The 20,608-nt window shown below is 38.3% G+C and overlaps 1 protein-coding gene across 1 annotated transcript in view; it reads left to right on the top strand.

The window, feature by feature from the left end:
* NUP214 (nucleoporin 214) overlaps nucleotides 1-20,608 on the top strand; it is a 129,275-nt gene that overhangs the window by 60,014 nt on the left and 48,653 nt on the right. The window contains exons 18-24 of the mRNA XM_042781459.1: nucleotides 205-308; nucleotides 1,262-1,444; nucleotides 2,156-2,241; nucleotides 2,347-2,430; nucleotides 10,772-11,035; nucleotides 11,884-12,045; nucleotides 14,526-14,625. Coding sequence (XP_042637393.1) covers nucleotides 205-308; nucleotides 1,262-1,444; nucleotides 2,156-2,241; nucleotides 2,347-2,430; nucleotides 10,772-11,035; nucleotides 11,884-12,045; nucleotides 14,526-14,625 — 983 coding nt within the window. The remainder of the gene's footprint in view (nucleotides 1-204; nucleotides 309-1,261; nucleotides 1,445-2,155; nucleotides 2,242-2,346; nucleotides 2,431-10,771; nucleotides 11,036-11,883; nucleotides 12,046-14,525; nucleotides 14,626-20,608) is intronic.

Here is a 20,608-nt window from a genome sequence, read left to right as displayed (position 1 = left end):
GGTCTGTGCAATCCTTCTGCCTAGTCCGCCATCTTGCCCCGCCTCCTTGTTACATAGTTTTAATGATTACTTACAAACTCTGTTTTCCTTGTTCATTATGGTTCTCAATTTAAAAATATTTCCAAATTATATTTAACTGTTTTGATGTATCTTCCCCCAACCTCCTGGAAAAGTGAGTTTTCTCTTTTAATATTTTTCTTGTAGGAAATTCGACGTCTTCATCAATATGTGAAATTTGCTGTCCAAGATGTAAATGATGTTCTAGACTTGGAGTGGGATCGGCATCTGGAACAAAAGAAAAAACAAAAGTGAGCATGATCTTTCATATACTCTGGGTTGAAGTAGATACTGCTGTCTTTTATAAAAGATGATTTATCGGCATGTATGTAAAACACTACAAACATTCATTGTCTTTGACCCAGTCATTCTATTTCTAAAATTCTGTTCTAGTTTTTTAAAAATCAAATGATACTCAAAGATTTATAATGAAAAGCAGAAGCTTCTTGACTCATCCCTTTATACTCTTAGCCCTAACTCCCAGAGGCAACTATGTTGTTGTTGTTATTTGCCTTCGAGTCGGACCCAACTCATAGCGACCCTTCTTTGGGTTTCCGAGGCAGTATCACTATGGAAGTAGATTGCCTCATCTTCCTTCCGAGAAGTGGCTGGTGGGTTTGAACCGCCAGCCTCTGGTTAGCAGTCAAGTGCCTTAGGCACTATGCTACCAGAGGCAACTATAGTTACCTCTTTATTGCTTTAGGTCTTTCATGTAGATTCCCTTTCAAACACCAAGTTGTGTGTTTAGTCCACTATTTCTTGATAATTATCTGGAGAAACCACTGACTCCTGTAGGCTTCCAGTGAATCCTTGTTTGTTTGTTTCTTGCATATAATTTCCGTATAAAAAAATACACATATCCTAATATATAGCGGGATGGTTTTTCCCCTTCTGTATTTGATGCTCATCTCATTCTTGCCCTGATTTTCCTGGAGGCTTCTGGGTTTTTGCCTGGCTCATTTATGCTGTCCTTCGCTACACATCTGTTCTGCATATCCTAGGCTGCTCTTTCCTTATTAGGTTTTGTTCTCATTAGACTTTCATCTCTTTTTGTCTTGTAGTAATTTCTTATCTACTCTTAGTTTCTCATTTTGTTGTTTTCACTGTTAGAGATGTAAGGTTGCTTTTTTGTTTTTTGTTTTTGTGGAGGGATTCTTTTACTTAAACCATTCGTGTTAAATTCTTTTCTCATTATTGTTAACAGGCGCCTGCTTGTGCCAGAGCGAGAGACACTGTTTAACACCCTAGCCAACAACCGGGAAATCATTAACCAGCAGAGGAAAAGGTTGAATCACCTGGTGAACAGTCTCCAGCAGCTCCGTCTTTATAACCAGACTTCCCAGTGGAATCTTCCCTCAGCTGTTTCTTCCCAGAGCAGCACTCACAGGTTTGTGAAGAGAATGGACCTATTGATACCTCTTATACTCAATAAAGTTGGTTGAATGAATAAATTAATGTTTGGAGAGTAATGTCAGGTAGTCTTAGAACGATTCACATGTGGGTTTGAAACTGAATGTGCTGTCTACCGCTTGTGGGGATCCTGGTCAGGTTCCTTACCTTCTTTGTCTTTTGTTTCTTTGCTTAAAAAATGAGTGACAATACCTGACTTGTGGAATTGTTAGAGAGTTGAATTAAGTCTGGAAAGCACCAAGTATTGTGCCTGATGAAATAGTTGCTCATTAGATGATAGCAGATTCTATAGTAATAGTAGTGTTGTTACTAAAAATTAACTGATAGGATAAGGTTGACTGACTTGTCTTCCTTGCCCAAAATTTATCATTTTGCCTGAGTATGGAAGCTTTCAAATTCTGGCTTTTGCCAAGGTGGTGGTGTGTTTCTACTTTTAGGACAAATGTGTAGATTTTAATTGCCCATTCTCCTGAAGCACTGTTGCTGTTGTGTTTGGTGTAGGGGTGGTATATAATGCCGAGATTGCTTTCTCTCCTCTGAGATTGAGTACATCTCTTGATTAGATCGCATGTTTCCATACTGGGGTTGCTCTCATCTCTTGCATTTATATTGGGAGGATAATGTGCTCCCCACACCCTTAGATTTCTCAGATCATGGCTTGTTGGTATGTAACACTATCCTATTTCAGTTTTGACAGTGACCTTGAAAGTCTGCGTAATGCCTTGTTGAAAACCACCATAGAATCTCAAGCCAAACCCTTGCCTAAAATACCAGGTAAATGCATTTTTCTTGCACTTTAAGCTCTCTTTGTTCTTTTCCATCTACTGACATCTTAAGAACCAAATCTTAAGCATTTATGAGTTCATGAATTTCTTGCAGCTAAACTGTCCCCAGTGAAACAGGCACAACTGAGAAACTTCTTGGCCAAGAGGAAGATCCCACCAGTAAGATCCACTGCTCCAGGTAAAGAAAACTAGTCCTGAATTTTTTTTACATAAAGCACAGTATGTGGGGTAGGGTAGAAAAGGATGTGTGTTTTCCTTTGTCTGGATATTGGAATAAGAAGCAGTTTACACCTATCAATGAAGCAGCTAAAGGTAGTTGTTTTGTCTTTTTAAACTATGTTTTCTGTAGTCTCTGTTACATGGCAGTGATTGCCAAGGACTTGGGAGGCTGAGCTAGCTATAAGGATCCTAGCCTCTGCTTTAGCCAGAGAAGCTTTATTTTTCTGTTTTGTATGGGGCTTTGAGTAAAGTTGCTTTTGGACAAAGCTTTCTTAAAAAAGAAGAAAAATCTTTTTGGTGATAATAGATAAAAACACTTATTGGAAAAAAGCCACATAACTTATGAAAATAATTTTTTTTGCCATTGAATTAGCTACATAATTGCCTCAATTTTCTTTTTTAAAAAAAAGCATGCTTAGCTTTAATGCTCATATCTGCTTTTTTCTTTGAATTTTGGTCTTAAGATTGTTTTTTCTTTTATACCAACAATAAATGTCTGTTGGTAATTAAAACAGCTGAAGGAAATTTAATTTAATCTTATGCTCCTTGGAAGGAAGATTGAGCAATCTACTTCTACTTCTACTTCCGTAGTGATACTGCCATTTCAGCTCACTAATGCCGAGGATATAAATCTTTATGCGTTCCATTTCCTTTTTGACAGCTTCCAATTTTCCTAGATTCATACTTCATACATTCCATGTTCCGATGATTAATGGATGTCTGTGGCTGTTTCTCTTCAATTTGAGTGGTGCCACATCAGCAAATGAAGGTCTCAAAAGCTTTCTCTTATCCATATGAGTAAGGCTGGGTTTACTCAGATGTTGCAACTCTTTCCCAGTCCTATTTTGAGAGCCTTTTAGCCTAAACGGACTATTCCTAAAGCTGCGCGGTAATGTACCAAACAGTGTTTCTTTGCTATTCATAAGGTTTTCCCTGGCCAATTCTTTGAGGAGTGGACAGTCTATTCCTTCTTCCTAGTCTGTCTCAGTCTATAAGCTGGGCTGTTACCTGTGCACCAGGTGCATTTTGCTGGGTTTTAAACACCAGAGGCTCAGCCTCAAAACTCACATCTATGTGTCACCACAGTAGGACAAACCTACAGACCAGTTTGTCTTGTTGTTGGAGAGCTCTCGTATCACTCCCACATGGGTCCCTGTGGCTGACTGTTCCTCTGTCTGGCTTCCTGGCTTTTAATCCCCTTTCTCCTGCTCTTCTGGCCTGCTGCTTTGGGCATCCCTGAGTTGTCACTCCTCACCTGTATCCCTGGGGCTGACTGCTCTTCTGTCCGGCTTCCTGGCTTTTACTCCCCTTTCTTCTACTCTTCTGGCCTGCTGCTTTGGGCGTCCCTGAGTTGTCTCTCCTCACCTGTAACCCTGGGGCTAAAATAGTACACATTGTACAGGTGATAAAAATATATGTCTATGTAACCTCTATCCAGGTTAAGAAAAAGAACATTGCCTGCTCCCTAGAAGCCTCTCTTGCAATCCCTAGCCTTCCCTCCAGCCCCAGCGATACCAATATGTAGACTTAGGTCATAGTTATGCCTTTGATTTTTTTTTTTCCTTTTGACTTTTTGTTATTTTCAGTTGATTGTTTTGAAAATTTCAGAACTCCAGAAAAGTTGCTGGAATAATACAGTGAACTTCTACTTACCCTTCACCCATATTTACCATTGTCATCTTTTGCCACAATTACAGTGAACTTCTACTTACCCTTCACCCATATTTACCATTGTCATCTTTTGCCACAATTGCTTTTTTTTTTTCCTCTCCCTTCATACACACACATTGTTGTTACTATTTTTGCTAAACTCTTTGAGACGAAGTTAAAGATAGTACCCTTTACTCCTAACTATTTTGGCAAGTATCCTCTAAAAACTAGGACATTCTCTTATACAACCATAGTACAGTTTCCAAATTATGGAAATTTAACATACAGACTACTTTTATCTGATATGCAATCCATACTCAAAAATTTGCTAATGTCTCAATTATGTCCTATATGGTAATTCTTTTTTTTTTTTTTAATCTAGGATCCAATCCAAGATTATATTGAATTATATTGAATTATTATTCTCGTTAGTTTCTTTTATCTTTGCTTTTCTTTACACTTTTACTATTTAAGCATGCATCTCCAAACAACATAGTTTAGCTTTGTCTGTTTTTTTTTTTTTTTTTTTTAAATCTTTGTGTACTACATAAGTTCATTCCTATGTTCTCTGGATAGGCGGATGGATAGGCTTCTCTTGTTCCACGTTAGGTTTCTAAGATCCATCCATGTTATTGTGTGTATTGTTATTTGTTCATTTTTATTGCTGTATAATATTCCATTCTGTAACTGTACTGCAATTATTTATCCATTCTCCTGTTGGTGGACATTTGCTATTTCATTGTTACAAAGAATATTGTTCTGAAAACTATTGTCCATTTCTCTTGGGGCACATTTTACCCTATTAGTTGGGTACATAGCTAGAGAGGAATGGTTGGCTTATACTCTCGTTTATATGCTAAGCTTTAGTAGATTCCACCACACACTTTTTTTTCAAAGTGGTTGTACCAATTTTATACTTTACCATCAGTATGTGAATGCCCTAGTTGTTCTCATTCTTGTCAAACTTATTATTGCTAGTCTTTGTTTTCAGCCATCTGAGTAGAACCTTTTTATAGGTTTTATTAACCATTTGGATTTCTTTTTTTTAATACTTTGTTTTTTTGTTGCTGTTGAGAATATACATAACAAAAACATAACACCAGTTCAATTTTCTACATGTACATACAATTCAGTGACATAGTTATGGTTCTTCATTGATTACATTCTTTGGGTCGTGCAACCATTCTCATCCTCCCCCATTAACATAAACTCACCACCCCTTGAGGCTGTCTGATCTTTCCAGGGCTTTGAACCACTTCATCATGGCTGATGGAAACAAGGGCAGCATATGTGTTGCATAGCAACCACATCTCTTACATGCAGGTTTTGACGCAAGTAGGAAGCAGGCAGAGATGCCCTGTTCAAAAATGGTGGACAACCATGCTACTTTCAATGTGTCAGTCAGCTGATATCTTTAGATTGTTTTATCTTTTGGATTGTTTCCTACTTGGGTCACAACCCAATGCACAAGAGATTAGGTTGCTGTATAACGCATATACTGCCCTTTTCTCCGTCAGCTGTGACCTGAATTGTTTTGAACTGATTTGACGCCCTGAATCTTTTGAGTTGCTGAGAGCTCTGGTGGTGTAGTGTCTGAGGCATTTTGACTGCTAACGAGAAGGCTGGTGGTTCAAACCCACCAACCACACCTCGGAAGGAAGACTAGGTGATCTACTTCCCTAGAGATACCGTCTCAGAAACCCAAGGAGGGGTCTCTATAAATTGATTCTACTTGACCGGCAGTGAGTTTTTTTTGAGTTGTAAATTTGATCCTAGAGATCTTCTTTTATGAATACCTGATTAAATCTTTTGCCCATTTTTCTATCGGGTAATCTGACTTGTGGATTTGCAAAAATGTTGTGTATTCTGGATAATAACCCTTTGTTAGTTATGTAGATTGTAGATATTCACTTTGTTGCCACTTTACTCTTAATGATGGCTTTTGATAAATAAAAGTTCTTAATTTTAATATCGTCAGATTTATCAGCTTTTTCTTTTACAGTTAGTACTTTTTGTATCCTGTTTAAGAAATTCTTTCCTATCTCTGAATAACAAGAGTATGAACCTTTCTTATCTTTTAGAGATGTTAATGTTTGCCTTTCATGTTTAGATCTCTATGTGGAATTGATTTAAAAAAAAAAAAAACTTTATTATTGGTGTACAATTTATATGTATGTCCTAAAAATCACCTCTTATAAGGGGACAGTTTGATGATTTTCAGTAAATTTACAGACTTGTACAACCAACATCACATTTTAGTTTTAGAATATTTCCATTACTTCAAAAAGTTTTCTTGTGCTTGTTTGCACTCAGTCAATTCCCAGACCCAGACCCAGACCCAGGCTACCACTAATCTGCTTGCTTTCTCTGTAGATTTACTTTTTCTGGAATTATATATAAATAGAACAATAGGGGGGCATTTGGTTTGCCTTCTTTTGCTAGTCTAATTGTTTTGACATTCGTCCATGATGTGTACCATTTATCATCACTGCATTCCTTTTTATTGTTGATTAGTATTCCATTGTATAGATATACCACATTTTGTTTATTCTATCTTGAGTCAGTCTTTGTGTGTGGAATAAAATATGGCTCGTGTTATTTTTTTCCATTTACATATCTGATTGTCCCAGTAGTGTTGAAAAGACTCCTCTCTTTATTGCTTCACAGGGCCACCTTTGTTGTAAATCTGTTATCTCATACAGTGATTGGAAAGCACTAACACGACACTGTCCTCATTGACCAGTATTAAAATAAATCTCAATACTGTTCTTTTTCTAGAATCTAGGATTGTGTTGTCTGGTACAGTAGTCACTAAGCCACATGTGGCTATTGTAATTAAAATTAAATAAAAGTAAAATTAGGTTTTTTAGTTGCACTAACCACATTTAACTGCTAACCAGAAGGCTGGTGGTTCAAACCCAGCAGCCACTCCTCAGAAGGAAGGTTAGGCAATCTATTTCTGTAGTGATAACGCCTCGGAAACCCAAGGAGGGGTCACTATAAGTCATGTCCGACTCGACGGCACATAACAACAACAACAACCATATTTAAAGTGCTTAGTAAGCATACATTGCTAGTGGCTACTGTAACGGGAAGTACAAATTTAGAACATTTCATCATCACAGAAAGTTCTATAATGTACAACAGGGGTTGGCAAACTTTTGCTTAAAGGGCCAGATAGTAAATATTTTAGGCTTGTAGCCATATCATTCCTGTTGTGCCTACTTGACCCTGTCATTGCAATGAGAAAGCAGCCATAGACAATATGCAGATTAATGGTATTTCTGTGTTTTAATAAAACTTTATAACAAAATAGACAGTAGTTCTATGGTTGTAGTTTGCTAACTTCTGTAGTGTTTGGCTTTTCTTAGTGCTTTACATTCTATATTAATATTAGAATTGCCTTTTTAAATTCTGTCCACCAGAGAAAAATTGAGATTTTGTTTGGGATTACATCAAATCTCTAGATCAATTTGGGAGAATTGACATTTGTACAATGTTGGTCTTTCAATTCCTAAACATAATAAATTCCTGTATTTATTTTGGTCTTCTTTAAGTTCTCTTAATGTTTTTTGCATAGAAAATATGCACATCTTTTGTTAGATTTATTCCTAAGAATTTAATGTTTTTGATGCTCTTTTAAAGGTGAATCTGTCTTTGTAAATTTCATTTTATGTTTTATTTTATGTTGGAAATGGTATATAAAATGCATTTGATTTTTATATATTGACTATAGTCAGCATTTTGGCTAAACTCATGTGTTCTAATAATGTGTTTGTAGGTATTTCTTGGACTTTATATGTGAACAGTTATATCCATGCATACTATTTGTTTTTGCCTTTCCAGTCCTTATCTTTTATTTATTTTTCTTCCCTTATGCCCTGGCTAGGACCTCCAATGCAATGTCCCGTAAAAGTGATGAGTGGGCATCTTTGCCTTGATCTCAAAGCAACCATTTTTTATAGTTCACCATAAGATGTGAGAGTTGCTGCTCTTTTCTGTAGATAACCTTTATCGGATTAAGAAAGTTGCCTTTTATTCCTAACTTGCTAAGGGGTTTTTATTTTGTTTTTAAATCTTGAATAGATACTGGATTTTACCAAATACTTTCTTTGCATCTATTTAGAGAAGCGTATGATTTTTGTCTTTTTTTTTTTTCCTCCTCCTAATATGGGTTGGTTTGACTCACAGCGACCCCTCCTTGGGTTTCTGAGATGGTACCTCTATGGTAGTAGATTGCCCAATCTTCCTTCCAAGGAGTGGCTGGTGGGTTTGAACCTCCAACCTTCTGGTTAGCAGTCAAATGCCCTAAACACTTTGCCACCAGAGCTCCCCTTTTTTTTTTTTTTTTTAATGTGGCTTTCTATTTTTCCTAATCTGAACTAGAGTTTAAGCAGAATCAAATTCTTTAAAATTTAGTAGGGCTTCCTTTCTGATGCCTGGAAGGTCACTGCATCCTTAATTGCAGGAGGGTGCGTGCCATCCATATCAGTTGTGTAGGCACCATCTTTGGGCTAGGTGAGCAGCACAGGCTCCTGTCATTTGACAATTAGCATGACCATTGTATCTTTTAATCTCCATGCAAAACTAGTGAGTAGCATCAGAAAGATGAAGAAAGGAAACTGAGAAAAACCCCAGGTTATATCAGACCTTGGCAGTTGCATAGTTAAGGCAGTTTCTCTCTAATAGGTCCTTGAGGGTGATGACTCTTGAGTTATCTTTTGTTCCTTCTTAGTCTCAGGGGCTAGGACTTTAGAGAAATTGTGGAGAGCTTTGTGGCTCCACAGGCTAAAATGAAGTTTGTTGACTAGACTGGGCTGTTACCTGGAGGCTCTGGGAAAGACTGCACTTCCAAGTTCATTCAGGTTGTTGGCAGAATTCAATTCCATGTAGTTGTAGGAGTGAGATCTTTGTTTCCTTAACGTGTGTCCCCCACTTCTCTTCAAACAACAAATAGCATGTTGAATCCTTGTGCTTCAAACTTCTGACTTCACCTTTTGCTTTGTTTTCTCAGTTTTTAAGGGTTCGTGTGATTTTACGTTGGCCCACCTGGATAATCCAAGATAATCTTCCTATTTTAAATTCATTTGGTTCGTAACCTTAGTTACATTTGCAAATTCTCTTTTCCAATCTAACATAGCATAACCATAGCCTTAGTGCGAGTGGATGAAGTTCATGGAAACTTAAGTTCTGCCTAGCATAGGGTTCAGTCTTACATATTAGACTGTTGTTCAGAACATAGTCTTTTAATTTAGATGACACCTGGGTTTAAATTCTGGCTCTACAATTTTCAAACTTCAAGACCTTGGGCAAATTACTTAACTTTTTTAAGCATTAACCATAAGGTCAGATAGTAGCGATTTCTAGTTTACAGAATAATTGTGAAGATTAAATGGGATAATAACTTTGTGCAACATAGAAACATTTATTCAGAAGTAAGTTCTGAATTTTACTGGCACTGCTGATGGTTATGGGTGGCATTTCTAAGTGACCCTGCTGCATATTTACCTGCAAAAAATGTATTTGCTGTCCAGTATTGTTGCCACTAGCCACATGTGGCTGTTGAGCACCTGAGATGTGGCTAGTGCAACTGAGGAATTGAGGTTTTAATTACTTTAAATAGCTTCATACAGCTATGCTAGCTATGGCTGGCAGATGGGAAAGCATAGCTCTAGCATGTACCATTGGTTTTCAGTTGCATTTGTGTAGATTACATTTACATGATGACAAATAAAACCTTGTAATATGATGTGCCTATTGGATAGCAGGTCAGTAATTACAGTTGTTTTAAATAGAGCTTGAGTGGTAGGAGCAAGGACAAGTTTGTTTTACTTCGTTCTTTGTCATCCATTTGATTTGAGTTGAATCCCTTTCCTTGTCAAACCCTTAGATTCCACATTTTTATTTATTTATTTTTAATTTTTTATATTTTATTGTAATATGGGTGAGGTTTTTTGCTTTTTTGCCAATATACAGGCAGTAACAATATACAGAATTCTGCAATTCATGCTTGAAAGTATTATGGCTTCAAGTTTTACTTTGTAGTTTATAAAAGGGAAAAAAGAGAGAGAGAAGACCAGGATTAAACTCAGTGATTTTATTTTTGGGGGCCTGATTATTTGATTCAGAAGAAGCCTGAGATTTATCTGGAATTTTACTGGTGGTGCTGATGGTTATGGATGGAGTTTGAGAACGCTCGGGACTGAGGATTCTGCCTTTTCCAGTTCATATTAGGCTTGTTCTTAGAAGTTTATTGTTGTAAAGCGACAGCAGTGGTGTGGCTGTCCCTCACCCCCAGTGTGGAAGGTTGTCTATTATTTTTCTGATATATTATTATTATACCTGTGAAAACTTCTGGTGAGGATACAAAGTTTCCTGCTTTACACTGGCACTCATTCTGTCTCTCATTTTCTTCAGATACTTTTATTTGACAGTCAAAATGTTATTCTATACAGCTCGGTTTTTCAAAGCCCCATTTGAGTAAAGACCCCAAACCATTTTTGTTCACGTTGTGCAGCAGCTGCTTCCACTTAAATAAGTAATAATTAAATTGTTTTACAAATTGGATATTTCTCTATCAACAGTGAAAATTACATAGCATTGGACTTGCTTTGAGTTGTCTGAATTGTGTTTTGTTTTGGGCTTTGTAGCCAGTCTTTCTCGGTCAGCCTTCCTGTCTCAGAAATATTATGAAGATTTGGATGAAGTCAGCTCAACGTCATCCATTTCCCAGTCTTTGGAAAGTGAAGATTTGCGAGCGTCTTGTAAAGATGAGGATGTGGTGGTCCAAGTCCCCAGACATGCCCCCGTGGTTCGCACGCCCTCCATCCAGCCCAGTCTCTTGCCCCAGGCAGCTCCTTTTGCTAAATCTCATCTAATTCATGGTTCTTCACCTGGTGTGGGAGAAACTTCAAGTAAGTAATGAATGAGAAAGGAAACGATCATTTATTCCTTGTTAGATTTCTGATTAATGAAGAAACTATAGCTGAGTTTTATATTATTGTGCCAGTAAGATTGTTGGTTCCAGCCCATTTTGACTAATATTCTGAAAATTAGAAAAATAATTCAAAAGATATGTGTTCCCTTTGAAAGAACTTGGTAGGACATGATAAGGAAGAGACTTTGAGGTTATACAAAACAGCTTTAGTGTTGAGTCCAGCCTGACTTTTTAAAAACAGATCTGTTTCAGGAGTAAAAGAAGGAGGCTGTTAGTTTGCAGAAGTATAAATCAATATCGACACATGCCTTTCAAATCCTAGCTCATTTCAGTCTTACTTGTAGCCATATTCTGCCTCAAAACTCACCAGTCACAGTACTTCTCACTAGGACTGGCTCACGGAAGTGGACTTATATTGTACTTTCACATTTGCAGTTCAGAGTGTCAGAATTTTTCATGGCAGGTGACTTATAGCAGAGAACAAATACTTATGAGTGTGACATACCAAACTGAACAGATTTTATGAAAGGAGAGCAGGGAATTGCTCTGTATTGACCTAAAGGTTATGTCTTGATCAGTGTCAGAGGGAATGATCATGTAGAGTATTTCAGCTAATAGTAAAAATGGACCAGTGACTTGGCCTGGTCATCTTTGAAAGCTACAGGTGTCAGCCTGTCATTTTCTTGTACTTTGCCACCTTAATTCTTAAGAAATTTTAATTTCGGTGTTTTGCCTGTACTCTAACATCCAACATTTACCATTATAAGTTTTGTATATTCCTTTTCTCTGACCCATTCTCTTACTTTATTTTTCTTTTTCCCTCAGTGTCTACATCTGCTAGCAAAATTATTCCCCAAGGGGCAGATAGCACAATGCTTGCAACAAAAACCGTGAAACATGGTGCACCTGGTTCTTCCCACACCATCTCAGCTCCCCAGGCAGCTGCTGCTGCAGCCCTGAGACGGCAGATGGCCAGTCAGGCGCCGGGTAAAAACTCACCCCACACCTTTGCAGAGCCTGCTTATGAGCTAATAGGTAACAAGAAACAGCTGGATCTCTTTGCTGCCCTTTAGAAGAAAAGACTGATATGATAGCCCATTCCACTTTTTGGGGCCAGAATTCCAAGAAGGCAGGGAGTAGGTCTGAAACTTGGCTTTTAAGGGGCAATGTTAGATCTGCCACATTAAATTAAATGGGAATTTTTTTTTTTTTAATCAAGTTGATAATCTCTCCTTTTGAATACTTTCTGCTTTGAGCCCAGAAATTAATGTTTGTGATTAGATTATCTAATAACATTAGGAGTATCTCTCCAATAGTGTCTTAAGGATCCCAGTAGCCCTGTGAGGTAGGTATTGGTATGCCCATTTTACTTTTGAGTAATCTAATGTCAGAGGTCTAGTGCCTAAGGCACTTGACTGCTAACCAGAAGGCTGGCAGTTCAAACCCATCAGCCACTCCTCAGAAGGCAGGTGGGGCAGTCTACTGTAGTGATACCGCCTCAGAAACCCAAGGAGGGGTCGCTATGAGTCAGGTCCGACTCAACGGCACATAACAACAACAATGCGGAGGTAAAGTACCTTGCCAAATACCTGAGGTTACCTGACCAATTAGATGGCAGAGCCCACATTCCAAGCCCCGTGCTCTTTCTATTGCAATACAGCTTTTTCTTAAAATTGCAGACTTGGCCCTTATCAGGGATGCTCTAATGAGCTGATCAGCACTAACATTTTGTCAGTGATTTGTTGTTAACTAGTTTTTTACCTTAGGATTTAGCCATATACATAGTTGACCTCAGGGCTTCAGGTATCACTTGTTCAATATGTATAAGCCAGTGGTTCTCAACCGGGGTGATTTTGCTTCCCTGCCCTACCCAGGGAACATTCAGCAAAACGAACATTTTTGGTTGTGTCCATTGTGGTGAGTGTAGGGGTGGGACTGGTGCTGCTGACCCAACGATGCTGCAAAAAATCTTACCATGCACAACAAAGGTTTATCCAGTCCAAAATACCAGTAATGCCAAGATTGACAAACCTTAGTGTAAGCAAAATATTTTAGTTTTAGATTAATAAAATTAATTTTTAGTCTTAGCACTGCTTAGAACATCTATCAAGTTAGACAGTTTTGTAAAAAGATGTGGTTTAATTTAGACAAAAACGAATTATGATTATGCCACGGTAAATAGAAGAAAGGTTTATTAAAACCTTTATGAAGGCATCTAAAATAGATACTGAAGATCATAAGCAAGATAACTAAGGTACTTTTGAGCCTTATGAAAATAGAAACCTTTGGTGTTCCCTTTTAATATTATTTGGACCAAGCAGAATCCAGACATTGTGCTGAACAGGCCCAAAATAAAGCTGATTGAGCTGATTATTTGTAAACTTAAATATGCCAGGACTTAGGATTGTTCTGCTGTCAGCAAAAGGTAGTGTGATCTCTATTATCATTTTAGAAGCAAAAGTTTCAAGGGAGTAGGACCTTTGAATGTAAAAGATGAAATATGTGTAGTCATAGGCAAGATGTCCTTGGTTACTTCTCTGAAAGAGGGAATGAAAAAGAGCCACCACAGATCTACCTAGGGATGCAGGTTTCTACTTTTCTCAGAAATACAGTCAGAAGAGATCTAAAAGCTTTGCTCAGGCTTGCTTTCTGTCTTTTCTTTTTTTAATTGTGATTTGGGTGAAAGTTTACAGAGCAAATTTGTTTTAGATTCAAGGGTTCATACACATTTTGTTTCATGATTTTATTACAATCCTTGTAATGTGGCTGTTCAGTTTTCTTACTAGTTAACTGTAAAATGTCATTAAATCTTTTGAAATTGAGTTTTAAAGTATAATATAAGAAAAGAAAAGTAAAAGTTGAAAAGTTGACTAGCCTAAGACAGTTAAGTGGTGCCAAATCTATCCTTGTTGCCATTCCCTTATTTAGGCCTCTTGGTCTCTTTCCCTTTTCTTGTCCAAGCCCCATTTTCCACATTTTGCTCACATATCTGTCTGTCTGTCTCACTAAGCAGTAAGCCCTTTGAGAGAAGAAACTTTATTTCAGATACTTTTTTCAGCACCTAACCCAGAGCTTGACTCATAATAAACCCATGTGAAAAAAGTGAATAAATGAATGGCAAACACCCTTAGTCTGAATGCTCTTCATCCTCTAGCTCTTGCTGCCCCTTTCCAAGATGAGCCGACAATGTGGCAGGTATCTCTGCTCTAGAAAAAGCTGACAGGAAATTCTTTTCCCCTACACTGTTGCATTGGATTAAATTGAATGGAGGTTTATTCCATGACTTTGTTAATGGATAAAGCCAAGTGTTCCACTGAGCACTGCTGCAGAACTGCCTGTGGTAGAGTTCCTTTATGTAGTAGGTTGCAGTCTACTTGAGTTCATGGCTTGGTTATTCATTTACATATGGCTGTAATTTCTGATCCTTCACTGGAAGTAACATACCTCTCTCTCTTGTATTTAAACAGCTATAAGTACCTTGACTGAATCAACTTTGAAGAATGTCCCTCAAGTGGTAAATGTGCAGGAATTGAAGAATAATCCTACAACCCCCTCTGCAACAATGGGGTATGTTACTCTTTTCCATTTTTTTTTTTTTTTTTTTTTTGAACTAGTAAATTATTCTGTAATAGAGATGAGCTGCCTGTAGGGTGCAGCATTGCTGCTGCCACAGTATAAAATTTTTTCTGCAGAAGCCTTCGGTTATAAGGGGAATGTAAGACAATCATGTGTATGCAATTGGGTTTTCAGGAGATTTGCCTCCTCAGCTGCCAATGACAGTTGCTACATAAACCTTTGAAGTCTATCTTAGTGATACATACCCAGTTTGCATTTTGCCATGTGTAAATCTACATGGGTTACATATTAGAGTGTATAATTTGATTTTTTTCTTCTTCTTCTTCTTTTTTTTTTTTTAATGCTCTTGGTGTTTTGGAGTTGACACTTTGGGACTAATGCCAAATTCAGATAACTCCGTGATGATCTTGACATTGACTATCTTTTCCTTCGCTTCTTCTCTCTAGGCATTTCTCTTCTTTTGCTTTTTGCATGAAAACAGTCTTATAAAAGGCAACGGCTCTATCTGCCCAGCTTCTCTTCCATACTGTGTTTGAGGGCCACATTTCTCTTTAGCCCAAATCTGTGTTCACAGTTCAAAGGGCTGCTTCCTACCCACTCTCCTGCACAGCCCAGCTCTTACAATATGCCTGGGCCTTATTTTGCTCTACATATCCTGTAGCCATGATCCGTTTGGTCCAACCAGCCTCCTCTGTGGCATGGAGAAAAGCTGAATGACATTTCATCAACTTAAATATGGAGATTGTGAGGACCATTATTATTCAAGTAGTTATTGTGTGCTGCCCATAATTAGTCCAGTGGCAAAAATAGAAGCTACAGACCTTGTGGGTTTTCCACAGTCTACTGGCGTTCTCTTTTTTCCATGTTGGTCTCTCTGTCAATGTGCCTGTTCCAGGAATTTCTTATTTATCTCAGGCCATCCTAACAGTCAAAAACAAGCTTACCCACTTTCCTGTCTTGATAGTGACCTTGGGGCCTTGGTATGCTATTTAGACCAAGATGGTATTTGTGGTTATTGTGAACTTTTCAAGGGAAAGAATTACGCATTAGAGAGTTGTGGAATTTGTCCAGATTCCTAGTGTATGGAAGACTAAGAAAAGCCACTGAAAAGCAGAATATTATATAAGATGGGAAAATCCAGCTTATGGTGAAAGAAATAGATCTGATTATTTCTGAGATATTTTAGCCATTAACTCATACTGAGAACACTTCTTGATTATTTCAGTTTACCTTTGATCAAGCTTTGTTTCTTTCAAATGGTTGATCTGAGCTGATCTTTGATAAAGGATGATTTGTTTGAAGAATAATTCCATTGGTTCATGGTTTTTTTCTTATAGACATTTAAAGATATTGGCTTCACTTTAAAAATAATAATTATAAACATCAAAATTTGTACCCACATAGCTATCATATATGAATATATGTAAAGATAGATTATAATGATTAGATTTATCAAAGTAAAATGTAGCTATATCTCTCTTTTTTAAAGCCCTTTAAAATGTTGAAGTGAAAGAACAAGTAATTGACTACTTTGACAACAATAGGATGAATATTTACTCTGTTAAAAGTTTATTAAGGATAACTAAGAGTGAGCCTAGGTATAACATCTTAGTGCTTCATAATCTTAACAACTCAGTTTTGTAATAGCGTTTAAAGTACACATCCCTAGAATAAGTGTGCATGTGTTTTTGTATTTCAACACGTGGTGCTGATAAAGTGTGACAAAGTAGAGAAAAACCTGACCCTTCTATTTTCAAGGTACTCTTTGAAATAGATTTGTTGTAGCATTTCTCCTTTTTTATCATACTTTTTATATTTTCATTTTTAATTGTTTATTGCTTTTTTCCCAGGGTAGTCTGGGTGTTATGCATTGAATTGTGCCCCCAAAAATATATGTTGTGAATTCTTGCCTCTATGCCTGTGAATATACACTTATACATAACTTACAGTCTATGTTGTTATCCATTTATGACAATATAAAAAAAAATGTATCATCCAGCTAATTTGTGGATTAACAACGTGTATCTAACAGTAATGAACAGTGCGGTGCAAAGTGAGAGTAATGCTGGCTGTGATAATTAAAGTTACATGTCAATTTGACTGGGCCATAATTCTCACTGGTTTGGCAGTTATATAATGATGTAGTTATCTTCCATTTTGTAATCTGATGTGGTTATCCTGCATTTTCACATAATGCCAATTTTCACATAGTGACCTCGTGTTTGGAACTTAACAATGCTAATAAGTCCAGAGTAGGTATAATCCCGTTTGGGAGTGGTTTGTCTTTGTTATGTGAATGAGGCAAGAGTAGTGTAGGATATGCCATGAGTCAATCTCTTTTGAGATATAAAAGAGATTAAGCAAACAAAGAAGAGAAACAGAGATGAAGGAAGATTAATTCAAGCCACAGCAAGATTACTCAGAGACAGAAGCTCAAAGAGATAAGGGCTTTCCTCCAGAAATGACAGAGAGAAAGGCTTTCCCAAGAGCCTGAACCCTAACTTAGAATTCTAGCTTACTAAACTGTGAGAAAATAAATTTCTGTTTGTTAAAACCACCTTCCTGTGGTATTTCTGTTATAGCAGCACTAGCTAGATAACTAAGATAGAATTTGGTACCAGAACAGTGAGCTGCTGCTCTAACAGATACCAAATATGTGGAAGGATATTGGAATTGGGTAATGAGTAGATGCTGAAAGAGTTTTAAAGTGCCTAATAGTAAAAGCCTTGAAGAGAAAGTTGGTAGAATTATGGATGTCAAAGGTGATTCTGATGAGGGCTCAGAAGCAGGAAAGAAGAGAAGAGAGCTATAGAGAGACAGTATCATCTTAGAGAATATATACAGTGGCACCGGCAACAAAATGTTGCTAGAAATATGAACGTTAAAATGTGCTTCTGGTGAGACTTTAAAAGGAAATGATGAATGTGTGATTGGATAACGAAAGAAGGGCGATGCTTTTTATATAGTGGCAAAGAACTTGTCTGAATTATGTTCAAGTGTTTGTAAGTGAAGAGCTTGGCTATCTGGCTGATGAGATTTCTAAGCAAGATCTTAAAGAAGCCACATGGTTTCTCCTTCCCACTTACACTAAAATGTGAGAGGAATGAGATAGACTTAAAAATAAATTGTGCAAAATGTAATCAAAACTTAAAAATTTGGAAAATTTTATTATATAGACAAAGGACATGTGTCCTAGAACGTTTACCAAGGACATGGCTACACAGTCTTTTATTAAAGAGATTAAGCCTGTGAGTGATGGGTCTAACACACTACTGCAGCAGCACACCTATCAGCTTAGACTGAAGAGGATGGAGAAAGAATGAAAGGAAAGAACACTGCCTCTTGGAATTCTGTAGGCAGGAAACAGGCCAAAGGAGCTGTTGTACTCCAAGAAAAGAAAAGGATCATCCCTAGAACACCTCTGAGATCAGCAGAACTGTTGGAAGGAGCATGAGAAGCAGGACTTTCTTGGTTCCAAAGAGTGAGGCCACAGTCTTCTGTATCTCAAAGGGTAGGGCTGTAGCTTCCTAGATCTCAGAGTTGGGTCTTCACCAACTCGGTTTCAGAGTGTGGGGCTGCAGTTATGGTGTGCCAGGGGGATGGAGCTGCCATCCAAAGCTAAGGGGGTGCGGCTGCCATGTCCTTGGGGGCAGAAGAACGAGGACTCCCAGGGCCACGGTGTTGGGGTTGCCACTCAAATGGACTAGAAAAATGAGGCTACCCAAAGCTAAGGGAGCAGAGTTGCCATCCCAGTGGGCCTGGAAGGCAAAGCTGAAGCCTAGGGGCAGGTGGCTTCTACCCAGAATCCAGGGTACATGACTCGGATGGTCCAAAAGAACAGAGGATTATTTTCAAGACTTAAGAGCTAATTAAATGTTCTGATGAATTTTGGAATTGTCTGGCTCCTGTAATCCCTTCTTTCCTTCCAATTTCTCCCATTTGTGATGGAAATGACTACCTTGTGCCTGTTCTACTATTGTACTTTGAAACAGATAACTTGTATTCTAGATTTCACAGGTTCACAGATGAAGAGGAATTTTGCCCCAGGATGAAATATGCCTAAAGTCTCACTCATTTGATTTAGATGATTCAGAAGATGAGATTTTAGACTTGGAGTTGATTTAAGATGGGATGGGGTAAATGTGTTTTGCATGTGGCAAGGATATTGATTTTTGAGGGCCAGAGGGTAGAATGTTACAGATTGGGCTGTGTCCATACAAATATTTATTGTAAATCCTAGCCTCTATGCTTGTGATTAAGGAGCTTTGGCAGCACTGGGGTTAAAGTGTTGGGCTGCTATCTAAAAGGTCACTGGTTTGAGCCTAGCAGCTACTCCATGGGAGAAAGATAAGGCAGTATGTTTCCTTAAAGATTTACAGCCTTGGAAACACTACGGGGCAATTCTCCTCTGTCCTGTAGGGTAACTATGAGTCAGAATCTACAGTGGGTTTTTGGTTTGATATGCCTGTGATTATAATCCCATTTAGGAATGGGTTGTCTTTGTTATATGAATGAGGCAGGATTAGTGTAGGATGTGTCTTGAGTCATTCTCTTTTGAAATGTAAAAGATTAAACGAGAGAATAGCAGAAGCAGAGATGGGGAAGATTGATGCCAAGCCACATGAAGATTTCCAGGGAACCAGAAAGCAGTAGCTGAAGAGACAAAGACCTTCCCCCAGAGCTGACAGAGAGAGAAAGCCTTCCCCTAGAGCTGGCACTCTGAATTCTGACTTTTAGCCTCCTAAACTGTGAGAGGAGTCAGCCACAGGGAACCAGGTAAGGAGAGAGAACCCAGGCACACCCAAAGCAACAGGACAGGAGAGTGGGATAAAGGGGATTAAAAGCTAGGAACGCGGACAGAGGAGCAGTCAGCCACAGGGATCCAGGTGAGGAGAGGAAACTCAGGCACACCTGAAGCAGCAAGCGGGAGAAAGGGGATAAAAAGCCAGGAACCCGGACAGAGGAGAAGTCAGCTGCAGGGATCCAGGTGAGGAGAGGGAACTCAGGTATGCCCAAAGCAGCAGGGCGGGAGAGTGGGAGAAAAGGGATTAAAAGGCCCAGGAATCTGGACAGAGGAGGAGTCAGCCGCAGGGACCCAGGTGGTATGAGAGGTTTCTAGAAGGGAGACATACTTGTCTGTCGGTTTGTCCTAACGTGATGACGTGTTGATTTGAGTTTTGAGGCTGAGCCACTGGTGTTTCAAACCCAGCGGGTTGCACATGGTGCACAGGTATCACAGCCCAGCTTACAGACTGAGACAGACTAGGAAGAAGGAAGAGGCCGTCCACTTCTCAAAGAATTGGCATGGGAAAACCTTATGAATAGCAGAGAAACCGCACAACTTTATGAATAGTCCCATTAGATTAGAAGGCTCTCAAATAGGACTGGGAAACAGCTACATCATCTGAGTAAACCCAGCCTTAGTCCTATGAATAAGGTAAAGCTTTCGAGACCTCCATTTGCTGATGTGGCACCACTCAAATTGAAGAGAAACAGTTGCAGACATCCATTAATCATTGGAACATGGAATGTACGAAATACGAATCTAGGAAAATTGGAAGTTGTCAAAAAGGAAATGGAACGCATAAAGATTGATATCCACAGCATTAGTGAGCTGAAATGGACTGGTTTTGGCCATTTTGAATCAGACAGCCATGTGATCTACTATGCCAGGTATGGCAGTTTGAAGAGGAATGGTGTGGCATTCATCATCACAAAGGATGTCTCATGATCTGTCCTGAAGTACAATGCTGTCAGTGATAGGATAATATCCATATGCTTACAAGGAAGACTTGTTTATACGACTATTATTCAAATTTATGCACCAACCACCAAAGCCAAAGATAAGGAAATTGAAGATTTTTATCAACTTCTGTAGTCTGAAATTGACTGAACATGCAATCAGGATGTGTTAATTATCACTGGTGACTGGAATGCAAAAGTTGGAAACAAAGAAGAATCACCAGTAGTTGGA

Source organism: Orycteropus afer, unplaced genomic scaffold, assembly GCF_000298275.1.
Source record: "Orycteropus afer afer isolate SDZICR_OR568_19922 unplaced genomic scaffold, OryAfe1.0 scaffold00123, whole genome shotgun sequence".
NCBI classification, from domain to species: Eukaryota; Metazoa; Chordata; class Mammalia; order Tubulidentata; family Orycteropodidae; genus Orycteropus; species Orycteropus afer.
This window is presented reverse-complemented; position numbering and strand designations above follow the sequence as displayed.